The 18,101-nt window shown below is 50.4% G+C and overlaps 6 protein-coding genes across 6 annotated transcripts; 2 read left to right on the top strand and 4 right to left on the bottom strand.

Annotated features, from left to right (window-relative positions):
- Positions 1-209: 209 nt before the first annotated feature.
- On the bottom strand, positions 210-789 carry P153DRAFT_396985 (uncharacterized protein; the record flags this gene model as incomplete). Its single annotated transcript, XM_033671525.1, has 1 exon — positions 210-789. Exon 1 carries the CDS (start codon positions 651-653, stop codon positions 210-212), a length of 444 nt encoding a protein of 147 aa, XP_033523130.1. The 5' UTR covers positions 654-789.
- Positions 790-1,284: 495 nt separating this feature from the next.
- P153DRAFT_385949 (ribonuclease H-like protein) lies at positions 1,285-2,829 on the bottom strand (the record flags this gene model as incomplete). Its single annotated transcript, XM_033670476.1, has 3 exons — positions 1,285-1,951; positions 1,999-2,638; positions 2,688-2,829. 3 exons carry the CDS (start codon positions 2,827-2,829, stop codon positions 1,285-1,287), a joined length of 1,449 nt encoding a protein of 482 aa, XP_033523129.1.
- A 465-nt stretch (positions 2,830-3,294) lies between these two features.
- P153DRAFT_396983 (uncharacterized protein) lies at positions 3,295-4,135 on the top strand (the record flags this gene model as incomplete). The annotated part of the gene is made up of 2 exons (XM_033671524.1): positions 3,295-3,303; positions 3,351-4,135. 2 exons carry the CDS (start codon positions 3,295-3,297, stop codon positions 3,753-3,755), a joined length of 414 nt encoding a protein of 137 aa, XP_033523128.1. The 3' UTR covers positions 3,756-4,135.
- Positions 4,136-4,640: 505 nt separating this feature from the next.
- P153DRAFT_291863 (bifunctional 6-phosphofructo-2-kinase/fructose-2,6-bisphosphate 2-phosphatase) lies at positions 4,641-6,758 on the top strand (the record flags this gene model as incomplete). Its single annotated transcript, XM_033663796.1, has 2 exons — positions 4,641-4,885; positions 4,937-6,758. The coding sequence occupies 2 exons, from the start codon at positions 4,641-4,643 to the stop codon at positions 6,756-6,758; spliced, it is 2,067 nt and encodes a 688-aa protein (XP_033523127.1).
- A 3,300-nt stretch (positions 6,759-10,058) lies between these two features.
- On the bottom strand, positions 10,059-12,090 carry P153DRAFT_24732 (amino acid transporter). The gene is made up of 4 exons (XM_033662701.1): positions 11,672-12,090; positions 11,507-11,620; positions 11,374-11,456; positions 10,059-11,305 (listed from the first exon to the last, which is right to left on the bottom strand). Exons 1-4 carry the CDS (start codon positions 11,881-11,883, stop codon positions 10,146-10,148), a joined length of 1,569 nt encoding a protein of 522 aa, XP_033523126.1. The 5' UTR covers positions 11,884-12,090; the 3' UTR covers positions 10,059-10,145.
- Positions 12,091-14,386: 2,296 nt separating this feature from the next.
- On the bottom strand, positions 14,387-16,393 carry P153DRAFT_291851 (uncharacterized protein; the record flags this gene model as incomplete). The annotated part of the gene is made up of 4 exons (XM_033663794.1): positions 14,387-15,731; positions 15,782-15,869; positions 15,922-16,070; positions 16,197-16,393. 4 exons carry the CDS (start codon positions 16,391-16,393, stop codon positions 14,387-14,389), a joined length of 1,779 nt encoding a protein of 592 aa, XP_033523125.1.
- Positions 16,394-18,101: the final 1,708 nt, after the last annotated feature.

Raw genomic sequence — 18,101 nt, 5'->3', positions numbered from 1 at the left:
ATTGTGACATTAATCGAGTACAGATTGAACATCTCTCTGAGTAGGCAACGCTAAAATAAATACAAGGGCCATCACAAAGACAGCATTCCGTGACCCAACCGATACATACCAAGACGATCACCCATTCGCTCACTGAACAGCCCACACACCAGCATTCGGCAACCCTCCAAACCCCCACCACAACCACACCCAATCCACCTTCTCCCTGCCTAGAAACTCCTCCTCCGCCTCCCCTCCAGCGCAGCCACAATCTCTCCATCTGTGCGCTCCTGCTCCTGCACCGCTCGGTTCGCCTCCCCAAGCGGTTGCTCCGCCTCATCAACCCTCCGTTGCGCCTCGCCCACCACCCGTGTCAACTCCTCAATCTCAGCTCTAATCCTGTTCACCGTACGTCTCGTGAGCCACCATTTGCAACCCCTCCAAGCGACGAGTCCGGCCCAGAAACCGATCGCGGCTGGGAAACGATGGCAGAAGGCGATGATCTCGCCGATAGTGACGACCAGGAAGGCGAGGGATGTCCACAGGAAGATGTAGCAGTTGAGGTAGGATAGGGAGGTGAACAGGAGCGTGCGCAGGCGTGCGGTTGTTGTAGGGTTGTTTGGGGTAAGTTTGTAGGCGGATTGAGCTTGGAGGGGGGCGGTTGCGTGGGGCATCTTGGTGGAGGTGATGGATTGCGTGGAGGATGGTGGACCAGGTAGGTTTTGTAGAGATTACGTCGCATTAGACTTGGGGTGCTGCGCAAACAGGAGGTGCCGAGATCGACTACAAATACTTGCGTGGCTGATGGTGAACGGTGAAAGTGAAAGGCAGATTCGGCAACCTGTAAGCAAACATAATAGGTGAAAGTACTAACAGCACAGACCAAACCATCCACCACACTCCTGGGTCACATGTCTCGAAGGCTCATACAGCCTCAAGTACTAACACAATCCACAGAACGAGGTAGCGCGGAATGGGAGAGCAATCTAAGCGTGCAAGTAAGGGGCAAAGATGATGGCAATGAATATTGTGAAATTATTCAGTATCAAGTAGCTTATGGTTATGGATGAGTTCCTGGCGAACAGTAGCGTTAGTGAGGAGAATGGCAACGACAGAGGAGTCTTTTACATGTGCGAGAAGACGCCAGAAAAGCATGCTTAAGTATAGTAAAGGGTATCTTATAGTATACTAAGTAGTCTGACAAACAGGTGCAGTAAGTTATCTTGCCGTAGCAGCAGCAGATCGGTTATGAATTAATATCCGTAAAATCATGGGCACTCAAACCTTCGGTTTACAATGTTCATCTCAGCGATGTAGAGTCTGGAAGAGGAATCCCGCCGGGCTATCGACAAAGTCGAGGTCCGTTTCATCATTACCCTTTTGTTGTCCACCTGTAGCGCCATTCGTTTGTGTAGTCTCTTTCCGATCATTCTTGGTGGCTGCCTGCGAAGGCAGTTCGAATGGATTCATCGATTGGTCAGTTTCATACAAGTCGAATAACTCATCATTTGCGGCTTCGTCCTCCACCACCTTTCGTTCCTTATCCGTTGACTTTCGCGACCCTGTTGGCGTTCTCAGCGTGACGGAGAACTCTTCCGCACTTCTAAGATACGAAGTACTGTTCCTTGATCCAGTCACAGCCAATCGATCTGCGGCAACATTGCCTGGGTGATTAGCATGGCCCTTTACCCATTGAAATTGGGTCTTTGCTTTGCTCATTTCCCGCTCCCGTATCCTGGCAAGGATGGGTTCGACCAGGTCTTTGTTATCGACATCTTTGCCATTCGCGCTCTTCCAGCCGTTGGTCTCCCACTTTACGAACCACTCTGTGAGGCAAGATATGGAGTAGCGTGAATCAGTGTGGATCAGGACGTCGCGGTCAATGGGAACATGGTCTAATGCTCTAGCGACGGCGACCAGTTCGGCGCGTTGATTTGTTTGTTTTGTCCCGCGTAGAGCTTCGGATACATTTCTGATAACGTTAGATGAGAAGATATTTCGATTTCTGCGTCTGCTGACCTCGAATCGTTTGGACCAAAGTATACCCCCACTCCAGCCACAGCGCCAGCTTTGCCGTTTCCAATGGAGCTACCATCGGTGAATACCTTGATTGGACCCGTAAAGTCACCGGTCGGTTGTGTCTTGGTAGCAATCGATTCCGCCTCTGTCTTCAGTCTGATGGCACCACTGTCAAGATCGAGCTTGAGCGTTGTATCGAATCCATCCTCGGCATCTGCAGGCAGCGGACCGTACCCAGGGTCAAAGTTGATATGGCCATTCGTAAGAGTAGGGGCAGCTGATCCGTTGTTCTTTTTCTGCTTCTTAGGCGAAAGCTCGACTGTCTCCCTCCCTTTGCCAGTCGCTAATGAGGAAGTCTCGGAGAGGTCGCCTCGCATACTGATAGGAACACTCCAATCCCTCTTGTTGGCGTCGAACCAGGTTTGCGCCTCTTGCCGTGTCGCAAAGGACTTATATTTCGCGCCTCTGGTCTCAACCTGAGCCTGTGCCGTAGGCCAGTCTGTGTAAATGCCCGGTACTACCCCAGAAGCTACCGCATAAAACTTTCCCGGCTTTCCGTTCTGTGCTTTTGAACTTGATGTGGCAGAGGGGTTGCCGTTTATGAACGCGTTTGCTTCAGCGAGTGTACTGAAACTCTTGTCTGGATTTCTATCAGCGGAGCGTTGCCAAACATATTTTGCTAGACTTACAGACTGAACGCGTACCCTCGACCTGCCGCTTGCAATCTTCCCAGCTGTGGTATATGCCCGGGATGCGACCAGCCTTGACGGCATAGAATTTGGTCGAGCCTCTCTTCCGCTTTGCGCTTGATGTGTCTGACGGGGTCGACATGATGCGTTGTAGCAAGTGAACAGCGTTGTATAAAAAACGTGGTTCTTTGAGACGGACTCGGTATGTTGGCTTGATGTGTGTGTGAGATTTGCTATACTGGAAGCGTTAACCATGTTCTGTAGGTCTTGTCACAGCCAACATACCGATTGGAAGTAAGCGACACGGAACGAGCAAGCAAGGCAGTGGTTCCTCTCATGTAGCCTGGAAAAGGTCGTGGCAGGAAGGTCGTCGCACGTGATAGACGTGAGACGTGGAGGTACGTATGATGGTTTAGTGAATTCAATGGGCGAGTCTGGTGTTGAGGGACGAGTGTGGTTGCGGAGCGGCTTGTCGGAGGGGCGGGAGTGCTTGGACCATGGTGAGCTTGTGGTCGTGAGACAAGCGCGATCATGATTTTGGAAACATTTCAGACAAACATTCGAATTACCGAACGCGACATCTAATTCTACTCGACACGCACCAAAAATGTTCGAGGTACAGTTTACTTTCCTCCTCACTCTCACACCAACTCACATTCCCAGGGACGCCACGCTGCCGACCAGTACCATCTGCGTCTCCACCGCGCGAGCTCTGTAGTCCTCACCTCGAGCGAGCTCGTCGAGATCCGCGCCGCACAGCGCACGTTCGAAGGCGCCTATATCCGCACCGCCATTGGGCAATTCAGCTTTGCGCTCATAGTGCTGAAGATCTTCACTGCAGAATTCTACTCCATCGGTGCGCTGTTTGCAGTGTATGGGGCGGGAATCTTGGGCATCAGCCTGTGGAGGAGAACAGCGGGGAACAGGCAGTTCTTCTCGGAGATGGGCGAGGATGGGCTGCACAGGAAGAGGTTTCGCACAAGTGGGAATGTGGTTGGGGTGTTGACGGCGTTGAGTGTGTGCGCGTATGTGTGTTTGATAGTGCTGACGCTGAGGCTGGAGACGTGAGGGGGTGCAGCGTGGCTTGTGGTGGCATGTTGGACAGCAGGTTTCGGGGGTGTGATGGTTCAGTGTGATATCATGAGGCTCGCCGTTCGGGCCGTCTGTGCAGCCTCGTGCATCTCACAGGGGTGATGCGATGAGAGTGTGATGAATTGGAGCCGTGTACTGCTGTGTACTGCATACATAGCTAAAGTCTTTTGCAGCTGCTTGATGGGGTCGGGCAGAAGGTGAGCGGAGGACTGGTTCATGGTTGCAGGGTTTCTGGCACTGGTAACGAGGAGCCGCAAGGGCGTGGCTGATGGATTGGATCTCTGGGCGTCGGAGTCGGGACGTGGGGGTGCCGTTGAAGCATCACGTCAACGGCACCATGTCATGCAGATACCTACTTGGCAATGGGAACAGATATAATGACATGTCCCATTGCACCCTCTCCAGGGTCCGACGTAGACGACTTGCGGCCTAGTTCTGACCGTTGACTGCGGGCCTGCCTAGCAATCTGTGGTTCACGGTCCACAGGGCCTGATAACTCGACCAGCACAGTCACAGCGACACGGGCTGTCCCTACACATCTACCCGTACAGTACATAAGAGGCGCGTCGCCGTATGCCCTTTCCAACCACCCACTCGCAAAAACAGCCAGCCCGACAATCATCCCGTGACAGTCGCTCCTAGTGACGGCGAAGCAGTGTGTGCGGGCTTAGCGGAGATTACGCCTGGATCCACTTGGCGCTGTTGAGAATGGCCGTGGCAGCTTCGACGCCGAGTGCGACCGCGACGGAGGCAGAGGCGCACGTCTGCCACACGCACCGCCGCTCCCCGCCTCCGTCTGCTGCCTCGACGCCCGCCCACCGCCGCACCAGCACGCACTCCATTTACGCGCGAAACGTTCTCATGAGCAAACTCGCCCTGCCCGGCCCCGAACACGCCCAGCTGCCCCCCCGCGACGGCGAGCCCACGCCAGCGCCGCCCAAGAGCGTGCTGGCCATCAAGGACTTCGACGCCCGACACGGCGAGCTGAGGCCCCCGCCCGCCGCGCTCGGCCCGCAACACCACCACGGCCATGCCTCGTCCACCAAGGGCGTGGGCGTCGCGCTGAGTGACACGCCCGTGCCCTCGCAGCCAGGCAGCCCGCGACAGTATGCCGCGCCCGCACCGCCCCCCTCGCTTCTGCCCGCTGACAGCCTCAGGAACGTGACGCGCAACTCGTCGGCCGCCTCGACGCCGCGCCTGCGGCCCACGACGCTCGACATCCCCGGCCTGACAAAGTCCAAGGTGTCGCCCGACGGCAAGATTGCCCAGCGCGATGTCGGCTCCAAGCTGGTCATCGTCATGGTCGGCCTGCCTGCGCGCGGCAAGTCGTACATCACCAAGAAGATGGCCCGCTATCTGAACTGGCTGCAGCACGACACGACCATTTTCAACGTCGGAGAGAAGCGCCGTGTGGCCGCGAGCGGCCACGGCTTCCGCCTGTCGCAGGCGAGCCTCGAGAGGGTCCCGTCCGGCGTCAGGGCCGCGCTAGAGCAGCACAGGGACTCCCTCCCACAGCTCGCTGCCAAAATTCTCATCAACGGACACAACGGAGCCCAAGACCCACATGACCTGCCAGACCCACTCCGCGATCCACAAAACGCCGAAGCTGTCGAAGATGAAGACACGCCGAGGGTCGAGGTCACGTCGCCGGGCCCCCAGGCCCTCACACCAGACAACAGAGAAGACGACGACGACAATGGAGAGGACGAGGCCATGGACCAGTCGGCGAGTTTCTTCGATCCGTCCAATCAGAGGGCTGCCCAGATCCGTGAGCAATGCGCCATGGACACGTTGGATGACCTCCTGGATTACATCCTGAACGGCAGCGGCTCCATTGGAATCTTCGACGCGACCAACAGCACCCTCTTGCGGAGAAAGCAGATCATGGAGAAGATCCGCGAGCGGGCCGGCCCCGAGCTGAACGTCCTGTTTCTCGAGAGTGTGTGCCAAGATCAGAACCTCCTCGAGTCGAACATGCGCCTCAAGCTCTCGGGACCCGACTATCAAGACAAAGATCCTGTCGCCGCTCTGGCAGACTTCAAGAAGCGTGTAGCCATTTACGAGAAGAACTACGTCCCCATCGGCGACTACGAAGAAGACAACAACATGCCCTACGTCAAGATGGTCGACGTCGGTCGCAAGCTGATTTCTCACCAGGTCAGAGGCTTTCTCGCAGGTCAGGCTGTGTACTATCTTCTCAACTTTAACCTCGCGCCTCGCATGATCTGGATCACACGGCACGGCGAGTCCATGGACAACGTAGCCGGCAAGATAGGTGGTGACTCTGAGCTGAGCGACAACGGCCGCAAGTACGCCAAAGCCATGACACGCTTCATCGAAATGCAGCGCAAAGACTGGGCTGTCCGCCAAGCTGACAAAATTGCCAACACACATTTCCCGCCAGTGCCCGGTGACCACACCCCGCCCAATCCATACTACGGGACCGATCTCGAACAACACAACTTCTGCGTCTGGTCCAGCATGCTCAAAAGGGGCGTGCAGACCGCCCAGTATTTCTGCGACGAGGACTTTGACATCAAACAAATGCGCATGCTTGACGAACTCAACGCAGGCCTCATGGAAGGCCTCACCTACAACGAGATCCAGACCAAGTACGCAGAAGAATACCTCCGTCGACGCCGCGACAAACTCTCATATCGTTACCCTGGCCCTGGCGGCGAAGGCTACCTCGACGTCATCAACCGCATCCGGCCCGTCATTGTCGAGCTGGAGCGCATGACAGACCACTGTCTGCTGATCACGCATCGCAGCGTGGCGCGCGTCTTGTTGGCGTACTTCCAGGGCTTGAATAGGGAGGACGTGGCTGACCTCGACTGTCCGCTTGGCATGCTGTATCAGCTCGAGCCCAAGCCGTATGGCGTCGAGTTCAAGGCGTGGAGGTACAATTCCGATACGGACGACTTTGATCATCTGCCCGCGTATAAGCTCAGGCGAGCGACGATGCCGCAGCTGAACTAGAAACCGTGACCGCGGTGGAGATGTAGGTGTGCGTGGCTTCCGAGCGGTGAGATTATGCTCCAAGTAGCGGTGTGGGTGTGGTTGCGGTTGTATCATTATGTTTTCACGTGTTCTTGAAGTAGCCACTCCGTTCATCAGAATCGGCTCATGAGTATGGGTATGGGTATGGGTACGGGCATGAGCAGGGTTATGAGTTTCTGACATGGCTTTGACGCTGTTCTGCTTAGAATCCTCGTAATGCCTCTCTTTCCTGCTTGTTGTAGTTTTTCGTGTTTTCATTGCTGCATTTCCTGGCGCATGGGTTGGTCTTGGTCTTCTCAGTTGCAGAACTCTAGATCTTATAGGCGGTTGGTCCTGGCAATACGTTGCAATAGAATACAATATAGTAGACATCAAGGTTTCTTTCGTTCCTGCTTATGTCGCAGCAAGTGTTGACAAACGGGCTGACGCGACGCGCGCCTCCTCTCGTCATGCAATCAAAGTTCAAAGATAGCTGACCCATACGCGCCCGTGTGCGCCAAAAAAACGAATACATGCGATCTCATGTGCCGAGACTGTCTATCTGTTTCTGCTTCAAAACTCCCATCCATCCTCGCTTCTCTATCTTTCTGCCGAGTGGCAAGGTAGAAAGATGTGTGTGCCGGGAAAAAAGCCTGAAATGGAGGGAAATGGAGTGTGGCTGCTTGTGGGGACTGAAACTCGATTAGAAGGATTTTCATGGGTGTTGTGTCTTTTCTGGAAGGACGTTTTCGCTTTCAATAGAAATACAGGGGCCGGGATGTCATATCATCTTGCTCTGCAGAGTGTTGGAGAAAAGGTCAGATATCTCTATGGTCGTTTTTGTCTGCACGTTGTGTGGGAGTTGGAAGGTGTTTACTGTTTACTGTTTACATGTCATGTAACAACATCAAGATCTGCGGCTTCGGTGTTACCCATGCAAACCTAACTTTCTACAATCTTTTCGTTGGCAGGATATAAACTCCGTCTCCCCTCAAGTCCTTGGACCGCTATGAAATACAAGCGAACGAAAACGGCACTGAACAAGCACATGTGTTGTTGTTCCCTCGAAAAAAAACTTACAGGATGGGGCATGGGTCTTCCGGGTCTGGTGCAAGATCACACTCTGCGACTTCGATCTCCCTCTACGCAAAACGGCAGGGCGTGTGTTATGTCCGGTGCTTCTACAGCGATGTGTGTTGTGCGAGACATGGAGCTTGGTGTGTTTCTATGCGGTGATCAAGTTGGCGAGAGATGCTATGGGCATGTTTCCATGTTGGAATTTCTGCTGTCAATGGGATGTTAAGTGATTGGACAAGGGATTGGATAGGGAAAGGTCGTGTGTAGGCTATGTGATTACGGTGGTGCATATATGTTTACTACGTTTATTCGCACTTGCTGGGAACGCTCCCCATGCGAACGAGGGTGATGTAAATCAGTGAATGGCACAACTAAAAGAGACTAGGTATAAAGACGCGTTTCTTATTCTACTACCTTTCTAAACCAAGTCTCATGCTAGGAAACAAAAGTGGCACGGATTTGAGCATGTGATCTGTGATTGAAAATGTGAACAAATTGAGAGCATGTCTTGCATTTAACATCTCCTGAAGAATATATTCTAAAATTTCAATATACTGGGTACATACAGAGATCCTATGGGTTCCTTGTGTTTGTGAATCTCGGATGGAATTATATGAAATTTTGTATGAGATATCTTCGTTTGTGCTATCTTGTTTCTTACTATGTATCGGTTCTGCAACGGAAAAAAAAAACAGAAAATGTTAATGTAGACCTTGGATATTGTTGATTAACAACATGGAAGGTTTTATGTGATCTTTGCGAACCAAAACAAGTCTCTCTGTTGAACTCCATGCGTTCGTGCTTATGGAGTGTGGTCAAGAGCGGTTGTTGAATGGGTGTTCAAAAGACCCGTCATGAGCTTCTCTGCAACTCCGCGCTAGCAAAGAGATAAGACAGTGATTTGTATTATCCTCTTTTTCTCTACAAAAACATACCTTCGCTCCTACAACCCTTTCTACCTGCCTTCTCATGTCTAAAGCAAAAAGTGGTATAATTCATGTGTCGACGGGCGTCGAACCAAAAACTAGGAAAACAAATTAGCATTACCGCCCAATAAATCTTGCGACTAATGTATTCTTTCTGATCAACTGGAGTTGCTGTTCTCGAACACTCCCCAGATTTATAGTGCCATCTCGAACGAGCTACCAAAAAAGGCCATGTTTTCTGTCCTACTGCGATATTCAAACAGAAGGGGTAGCCCAACACAAGTCTACATTTACACCTCGCCTTCTTTGTGAGTTCCAAAAACGGATTGAGCACTTTTTATGGGTTGAATTCGCATGGCGATTGTATTGTACGCGAGTTGCCACGATCCGAACATCATTCATATTAATGTTTCCCATACACGTTGGATGACTTCCTTCCTACCTTGAAACAAGGCTGAATATACTATAGAGATGAAAGAATATAACCGACATGTTTTATTCTGAGAGCGAAACTCTGAAAACATATGATCCCTTGTGGTCTCCGCTCTCTAGTATGGCTTTGGTGGTCTCTAAGCTCGAAAACATGCGCCTCAGAAGAAACACAGCGAAAGGACTTCCGTCTGTTGTAAATATCAAAGGACATCGATATCTGGGACTATGTCGTTTGCTGTTGAGCACTCGCAAGCGTTGCAGTTTGGAGTAGTACTGCGGTCGAATCTGCTACATCATGGTGTTGAGACTCAATAAGATCTAGTAAACTACCTGTGAGAATGGTCGGTCTCGCATCTCGCACGACATCTTGTAACAGGGATTTTCAGCCTTCCCTCTCTTTCAAGCCATTACTTTAAGCCAACGCTAAACACGGTTGTCTTCTTCTTCATGGTCCCTGGGCCTGCATTTAGCCGAAGAGGTGCAAAGATAGAGATAACTTTGTGCAGATTGAGGATTACTATATCATCATAACCCTTTGCGCTCCTACCCTACAGCATTGATATCGTTAAACCCCTTGGAAAGAGGTTATCACGCTGTCATGCTTCGCTTGGTTACCGTACTCCGCACTCCGCAAACACTATTAATGTATGGATCATCAAAGTTATAGCCTTTGAATCGTTTTGACTCGATTTCAAATGACACATTGCCCCTAGAATATTTGACCACCACAATTTAACTTGCAAAATCCACGCTACTATCCTACTCGACTTAATTGTCATCAGATTATCTATCGCCTCTTCTAAAAAATGGCTATATCATCGACGACTTGAAACGCCTCAGAAGCAGAACAAGCGACGAGATCGGGCTGTTCATGCAACAAGAAGAATATCAAAGTAACCTTCTGGCTTGGGTTCGCTCCAAAAACTGTCATAAAATCATACTCGCGAGAATACTACAAGTCTTTTTTGGTGTATTCCACAGGTCCAACGTATACCTTGCGGCCCTTGACGAGGAAAAAGACCAAAGCGAAAGCGACAACAACGCCATAGATAAGAATGTTCCAGTTCATAAGGTCAGGTGTGGGATGAGGAAAGGTAGGAAAGAACGCGAAGATAAGTGCCCAAATGAGATACATGACCGAGATGCCGTTGATCCAAATGCCAGCCCTTCCTAAGCTGAACTTGCATGGTAAAAGTGGCTCGTTCCGCCAGCGCTTGACGAACATACAGCCTACAGAGATGATGTAGGACGATAGGAGGGCGCAACTGCCAAGCGAGGCAATCGAGTTGAATGCCACAGTGCTGCCGATATTGATGAGGGAGAGCAGAACAGAGACTGTGAATGACACGACGATAGAGTTGATCGGGAGATCCCAACGAACGTGAGATAGAAAGCCACTGAAAGGTACCCCGTTGTCGCGTGCGAAAGCGAAAAGTTGGCGTGAGCTGGTAGCCACGTTGTTGACGCAGCCGAAGACTGCCATGATGAGTGTTATAGATGCAAGTGCACTCGCGGCAACAGTCGATTTTGTGACATTGTAGAGGACCTGAATGTGCGGCTGTCCTGTTGGAGTCATGATAACACTTTCAATGTCACCTAGACAGAAGCAAAAGGTGACCAGCATGAGAATTCCCAGGATGCTGTTTGAGCAGGCCGTCCAGATCATAGTTCGTGGAAGAGTGTATGCAGCATCCTTGAGTTCTTCACTCAAATGGCACGCGGCGTCCGCACCAAGAAGGGAGAAGATAGGCGCCAGTTGTCCTACCAGGACTGAGAGACCAGTGTTTCCCCAACCCGCGTTGTCCTGGAAGCCGCTGAACACATCGCTAGCTTTGCTGCGCGGTGCAAGGACCCACATAGTAACAAAGAACACGATGAATCCAAGAACGTGAAGTATAAGTACCAACTCTTCGATCAGAGGGAGCTTACGCGCTAAGAGAGTATTAAAGATGATTGCGGACGTGGCCACAGCGATAACGAGTAGCGTGCCGTGCCATCGTTCGGGCATATACGATGCGGCGTTATTCAGAACCATAAGGCCCTGGATTTGACCAGAGACTAAAAAGGCAATAGAAACAGTACCAGTTTGCCAACCAAGAACACAAAGCCAGCCTGTTGTGCATCAGTGATAATTCTGGTATGACGTTACATCCTCGGATCTGACTCCAGGGAGCACGAACCCACAACGTAGCTGAGAAACTTTTGTTGAGCTTTGGGAGCAAATTCTGAAACCCAGTGGTATTGGCCACCTTCTGTAGGAGCCCTGTCGACACATATCAGATGTGTACACTCGTTGTGACGTTGACCACTTACATGGATGCCATTTCAGCCATGGACACAACGACGAAGCCCATCCCGATTGATGTACCAAGGAACATGGTAATAGCACCTCCAGTTCCACCATTTGTCAATGGGATAATCAGAGTTCTACCAAAATATCAGTAAATTTCATTTGAGGAACCAGAGATATCCAATCACGTTAAAACGGTTTCCCATGTAGCCATCAAAGTCATGGAGTACGCCAGAATTGAAACGAATCCGAAGTTCCTTCGAAGCTCTTGCGTCTTGCCCATGCGATACATGTCTTTTTGGTCACTAGGAGTGCCTTTCTTTTCTGAAACCACAGGGTCCTCCTGCGACTCAGTGTTGTAGAGTTCAACATCTGCTTGGGTCTTCAGATTAGACATCATGTCGAATGTGTGAGTTTCAGGAACAGAACAAAACTGAAGGACAGAAACTAAGATCCCAGATATAAGGTCCAATAATGTGTCAGACTGGTGATATGACCGGAGAAATCACGAGGCGAATACGAAATGATAAGCTTTTGCTTGGCGGTAGGAGAACAAGAGTTTGTAGAGGTGTTCAGCTCTTCTCGGAGCTTTGACCAGATTCGTGATATGCCGCGTAGACAGGTGAGAAGTGTTCTCCGTAATCCTTGTCGTCAGCCTTGAGGGAACGAGGTAACCAACATTAACGACGCGGCAGCCATGCTCTTGTTGTGCTGTTACTTTGAGCCAGAGACCCAATTGAGTGAACAAGTTTCCTAATATTGTGAGTTTTATAGAGATACTCAGCGTACAGACGATGGATACGAAGGGCAGTTGATGCTCAGATCATTGCCAAAAAGAGTGTCCGGGGGTGATGCAGTGTGCTGCCCTGTGGAACCATCAGATTGGTGGGATATAGATAGCATGGGGGCGTCGAACGAAAAGCGGGAGAAAGCGAAGTTAAGAACGGGAAGCGAGAAGTCGAAAGTCAATAACCCAATCCCCGACAGTTCATTTTGTCAGCCGCATGACAAAGCGACGAACCGCGCTTGTAGCCAAGTCGTTTTGCGCCGTGGAAGAGTATTTGACTGGAACTACAAGCCACTGACTTTTTTCTCGTATGCACTTTTCCCCTAAGGTAGCGGGGTCTGAGTGCAGCTTGCAAACTGGATGACTCCTTGTAAATTGAGTCGTCGAGGTAGTGCAGTGAATTGAATAAGCGCTAATGCGGGGTTTCGTGCAGATCTATGTTGTAGGACTGTTTTGTTTAGCGCGGAAGCAACTACCCTGGTCGAACTGGCAAACCTTCTGCATCGAGCACTCAAACGCAGTAATAGGGTAGATCATCACATGTTGAGTATTCTGAGAACACATGCCTGCTCCTCCAGTAGTACCCTGCCGCAGCTCCGACAGCTAAACAAATTATGGGTTTCATTCAGAACAGACGAAAGACCAGCTTGTTCTCCTCAGCACTTTGGTCAGGTTTATGCAGGTCGAAATCGCGGAAGACGGATATGTCCCAAGCACAGGTCCCTAAGGAAAAACTGTTGGGCCCGTATGCACGACGTGGCTAACTTTTCCAAGCTTTTACGTTCTCTGATTTCACATTGGAAGTACGATAGAATTCACCTCTTGACGGGGTAACCCTCAGTATTACAAACCAACTTGCCAACTTGCCAACTACTGATAGCCTAGCTCCTCTCGTCATTTCTGTGTCAACAAATCTTTCCTTCCTTTGCTTCTCCACATTGCCAAACTCTAGTAATATCATCTGGAAAGTTAACTCACTCGCTACAAATTTTCACTCAACACGACCAAAACTCTTCAGACATAGGGACGTTGAGCAGGAAGCTATTCAAGCACAGCATACACATCTTCATCTCTTGTTGTTCCCCTGCACCTCCACGCCTTAGAACTTGAGGTCCTCTCGAAAACAAAAGCGCAATTGAAAACTGCAATGGTCTTCCTCTTACGCAAAAAACCATTTTCCTCATGTCTCGGACGGAGGCGTGTAGCCTCTGGGAAAACATGAACTTCTGAGTTACTTTGCCTTTTCTATACTCCCTCAAACTCTCCAGTTTCAAGTCTTTCACAACCATCACTATGTGTTCGTGCTTGACATGGATAATTCAGGCCCGGCGTGTAAAATATTCCTCAAACAATTCCCCGTTGAGTCTAACCAAAGCTCCAGCTATCCAGATCCAAAACCCGTGGCCAGAGTATCATTTCTCTTTAGAAAAGGCCCCGGCGCCAGGACATAGATTGTTCAAACAAAATCCACATTTCCCTAATCCATGCCCTGATCTACAAATCAAACTTTCCACAAAAAGCACTACGTAACTTGCCACTTCTCTGCTTTCTCGTCAAACCCTAGTAACTTACTTTCTTCATGATAAGTGTGTTCTACGAAAAGAATGTTCAAAATTTTCATGTGGTTTCGCTACATGGTAGTAGCAAACCCTCACATCTTAGGATACTGTGACATTTGTTCAAAAACGTTATCTGCGTTAGCGTGTGTGCTGTGTCCAGGATCTACATAATCACTCATGTATATTTTGAACCGGTTTCACAAATCGCAGTCCAACCTGGCATAGTGAAGCTGGGCGCGAGGATTAAAATACCACTCATCTGATGCATGGAGTGAGTTATGCTGTGTTGTGAATGGAAGACGGATGGATTATGAGGACGATGTTCTTCTTGTATGTCTCAATATGTGTGCGGCAGATCAAAACGAATGCATGTTGCACATGTGTTTGGAGAGCAACTGAAAGTATGTTGGCAACATTGTAATGATCCGCGGTGGAAGGTGATGAACGAAGCTCAAAGCTGAAATGGAGGCCTTGATGAAGGGGCAAGCAACGCAGGTAAACATTATACTATGCTCGAGCGTGGTCATCTATGCCTGGGTATCACATCGTGCTAGACTCTACTCCTTTGTAATATCATCCATCTCAACAACCTCGGAATTCCTCACGCTAGCCCTAGTCCCTTCCACACCCCGCAATCTCTCCTCAGCGATCGGCCTTTCGCCCCTCTCAGCTTCATCGCTATCCTCCAATACATCATCACCACTCCCCACGTCTTGGCCATGGTTGCCCCCAACACTCTCCATCGTGAATGGACTCGCCGTTGGCGCATCAAGGATCCCCAATTCATGCTGTGTGAATATTCTCGGCATGAGAAATGTTCGCAATGGAATGTACAAGAAGATAAATACAGGAAACCCAATCGCAGCAATTGTCTGCGTAATGGCAAAAGTCGCCCCAAAGCCGATTAGTTCAAGGCCCACGAAAGCCCAAAGCACCCAGCGACGTTCCAGACGCATCAACGGGTCAGACTGGGGTGTGAGATGTTTGTCTTTGAGTAAGAAAAGGAGTTTGAGGGTGATGCCGTTCGCTTCGAGGGCTTGAATGCCCATTACGAAGAAGAGGCCTGCGAGGACAGCTTGAGGGATGAGGTTGAGAACGATGAGCAAAGGGCCGCTCATGGTTCCGAGGGTTAAAAGGCCTTGCGCTAGATTCGAGACGCGCTGTTCGACTACGTGGTCTACGACACGGCTTGTGTGACCTTTGTTCGCTTCATCGTCAGAGTCGGAAATTGTGCGGACAACGCAGAGGGATGTGGTGTGGAATGGTGCTTGAGGTATCAGGCCGTTAGGGAACGGGATGCCGAGAAGGCCTGCTACGCCTGTAGTGAGGCCGAGGAGGAAGATGTCCCAATGGAAGCCCGCCGGCTTCCTCAACGGGAACTCCGTACCTTGCGCGATCAGACTAGACACGTTGTGATCGAACCAAAACAGGATGGTGAGCAAGATCGCGAATGGAATAGCAAGAAACACGTCGCCGACACTGATATCCCAGAAGTGAATAAACCATCCCCTGTCAGTCGTAGGAAAAAACGCTCGCGACGTTGGAAGCTTCGAAAGTTCGATACCGGCCATCTTGCCAATATGAATGAAGCCAGTGAAGAAGATAACCGTGAGAGGCGTGCCGTAATCCTCGACAAACTTTCTGACATGACGCTGGAGAAGCGTGGACTGCCCGATGATGCCGCAAATGTATGCCACTACAGTAACTAACAGTGAGATGACAATCGATAAGTACGCGGACGCATCGCTGACTTCCCACTGTCGTGTCAGCACTTGAATGCCTTTCTGCAGATAGATGAAAGCGACGTAGAAGCCGAAGATATCACACGAAAACCGTGTGACGTATCGTAGTCCATTGCAAGAGTTTGTGATGGCAAGAATCCAATGGAAAATCAACGACCATCTGCAGGAGGTCAGGCGGGCATGAATGAAGGGAGAGCATCAAGATCATACATGCCGATCCAACACATGAAAGCAAAGTAGTTCGTGCCGCGTGGGGTGATGATGTCGTAGACTGTATAATTGAACACGGTGATAGGTCCTGACATATAGTCAGCGTTCTTGCTCGTCGATTACGAGATGTATGTCCATACCCGTGACTCCAACAATGACTAGCGGTTGCGCAGCTGCGAGTGAGAAGACCACGGAGCCCAAAACACTCGCTAACAACACCTCATTAACGCCAAAGCTCATATTTGTTTTTTCAAACATGTCGAGTGAAAAAGCGAGTGCTGGAAGGATACTGCTGACGCGTCAGAACCTCCGCTTTCCAAGACCACGGCAAACCCCTGCAACAAGAACATGAGAGGAATGTAATCAGAGCGTCAAGTACAAGGTTAGGTATGATATTCGCATTGAGTATACATACTTCGCAAAATACATATACACTGTCGCAGGCACAACGCGATAGTCCCACGCGTCCACCCAATCACTCCAATAGAATGGCGCCCTCCTTCGTATGTCGTTCAACATGCCGCTTAACAGGCGGGTCTGCCACCACGCGCTTTTCTTTCCTGTCCTTCTCGTCCCTGGTGTCTCTTCACGCCTCAGGCCTTGGCCGTCCATCGTAGGGTCGCGGTTCAATGAGGGAGGTACGCGCGACTCGCCCGAGGGAACTGGCGTGGCATTATGGCGCATCGAGAGGCCGTGGCGCTCAGTGGGGGCGAGGACGGTTTCTGCGGACGGCGACATTGGAAGGATATAATGCGTAGTCTAATGCCCAAAAGGTTGGCGGAATGGAGGAAAATTAACTCAGCAGACACAGCGGACCGCCATAACGCGTAATGGAGGCTTCTCTCCCATCGCTATAAGTAGCTATCACGGACCTGAGCTCCGCGGCGTCGAGGAAATGCTCGGGCAGACGGCGGTGAAAAGGCGATATGACGCGCAAGCAGGGATCATTGTGGGGATGGAGAAATGGCGGCTTGGCAATGGAACTCGTCAACGATCGTGTAGACTTTGTCATCACCACGTCCAAAGCGAGCACGACTTCCTACCCTTCTTGACAACTTACTGCGACATTACCCATAGCGAGATGTGTTACACCAACAGCCTCAAGACTATACACAGATGCGGGACTCTTCAGTCAGTGGAGACTTGACCGGAGATTACATGGACATAAGAGCTTTTTTTCGATAGAAACTACCAAAGATCGTCCTCGCAACTGGCGTAATAGACAGCTGCCGCCGATGTTGCGATAGCTCCTGCCAATTTCTACGTTAGCCTGTGTTTACTGCGCATATCATGCCAGATACTCTACACGAAAGACTGTGACATTTTCATGTGCACGGCATCCTAGCAGATCAAACTTGCCGAACTCCATCTCTGATTCTGTCGATCGCGTAGACGCTATGCTCATTCAAATCTCTCGTATTCATTACAGACTGTTAGATACTCCAAGACCGAAGAAACACGGCATGTCAACCCAGCAGAATCCATGAGTATATCTATCGTTATTGCCGTAGAACCAGCACTACCCTCATGCCAACAAACGCTTTCGCCCATAGAGTGGGGAAAATGACATGATAATTTCGAGCTGAATGTTACAAGAATAGCAGATCAGATTTACAAGCAATTTCACTGGCGTCTACGCCTTGACAGTTTGCGTCATGAACACAACTCATGCGTCCTCCCCCGCCCTCCAAAACCATGTAGTGGTTCATGTGCATGCGCTTCAACAACCGTTGATCCCAGGAATAAGTGCTCGGTGTAACGAGTTTGATTCCATAGTGTCCATGCGCATCGTCGCGTTACTTGTCGCGATGGCAAGCTGAGAGGAGGAATACAGAACCAGTGCCAGGACAGTATCAACTAGCTTGTGTAGTCATGGTTCCATACGAAGTAATACTCAATCCAGTAATATTTCTCTGAAGGGCAGAAATTATCAAGGTCTTTAAGTCATCAGCCTTCCAGAAAATGGATATAAAAAGTATGAGCCGCCGCCAAGACAATGGAGAAGCGTACGTCGTCGTCAGCCTCGGGCCTACCTCGGTCTCGACATAACGCAGCTTGACTAGCAAGAGTCATATCATTCTACACCCGATGTCTGACGAACTCCACACATCCCGCCGCCCGAAATCCGATTCGCTCTGCCCAGCGTCGCTCCAAATAGCAGAAGGCATACCCAGCCTTCGTTCTCTTTGCTCACGATCGATCTGTCTCTGCTCGTAGATCGAATTATACCCGTCTGTGCTGGGGGACACAGAAGAAATGCTGTTCATATCTGTCTGGGTCGAAGGGGTAAAACCATGGCTATGCAAGGTTTGGTTCATGG

The sequence above is a fragment of the Dothidotthia symphoricarpi genome (assembly GCF_010015815.1).
Source record: "Dothidotthia symphoricarpi CBS 119687 unplaced genomic scaffold P153scaffold_11, whole genome shotgun sequence".
NCBI classification, from domain to species: Eukaryota; Fungi; Ascomycota; class Dothideomycetes; order Pleosporales; family Dothidotthiaceae; genus Dothidotthia; species Dothidotthia symphoricarpi.
The sequence above is the reverse complement of the archived record's forward strand: the minus strand, read 5'-3'. Positions and strand labels throughout refer to the sequence as shown.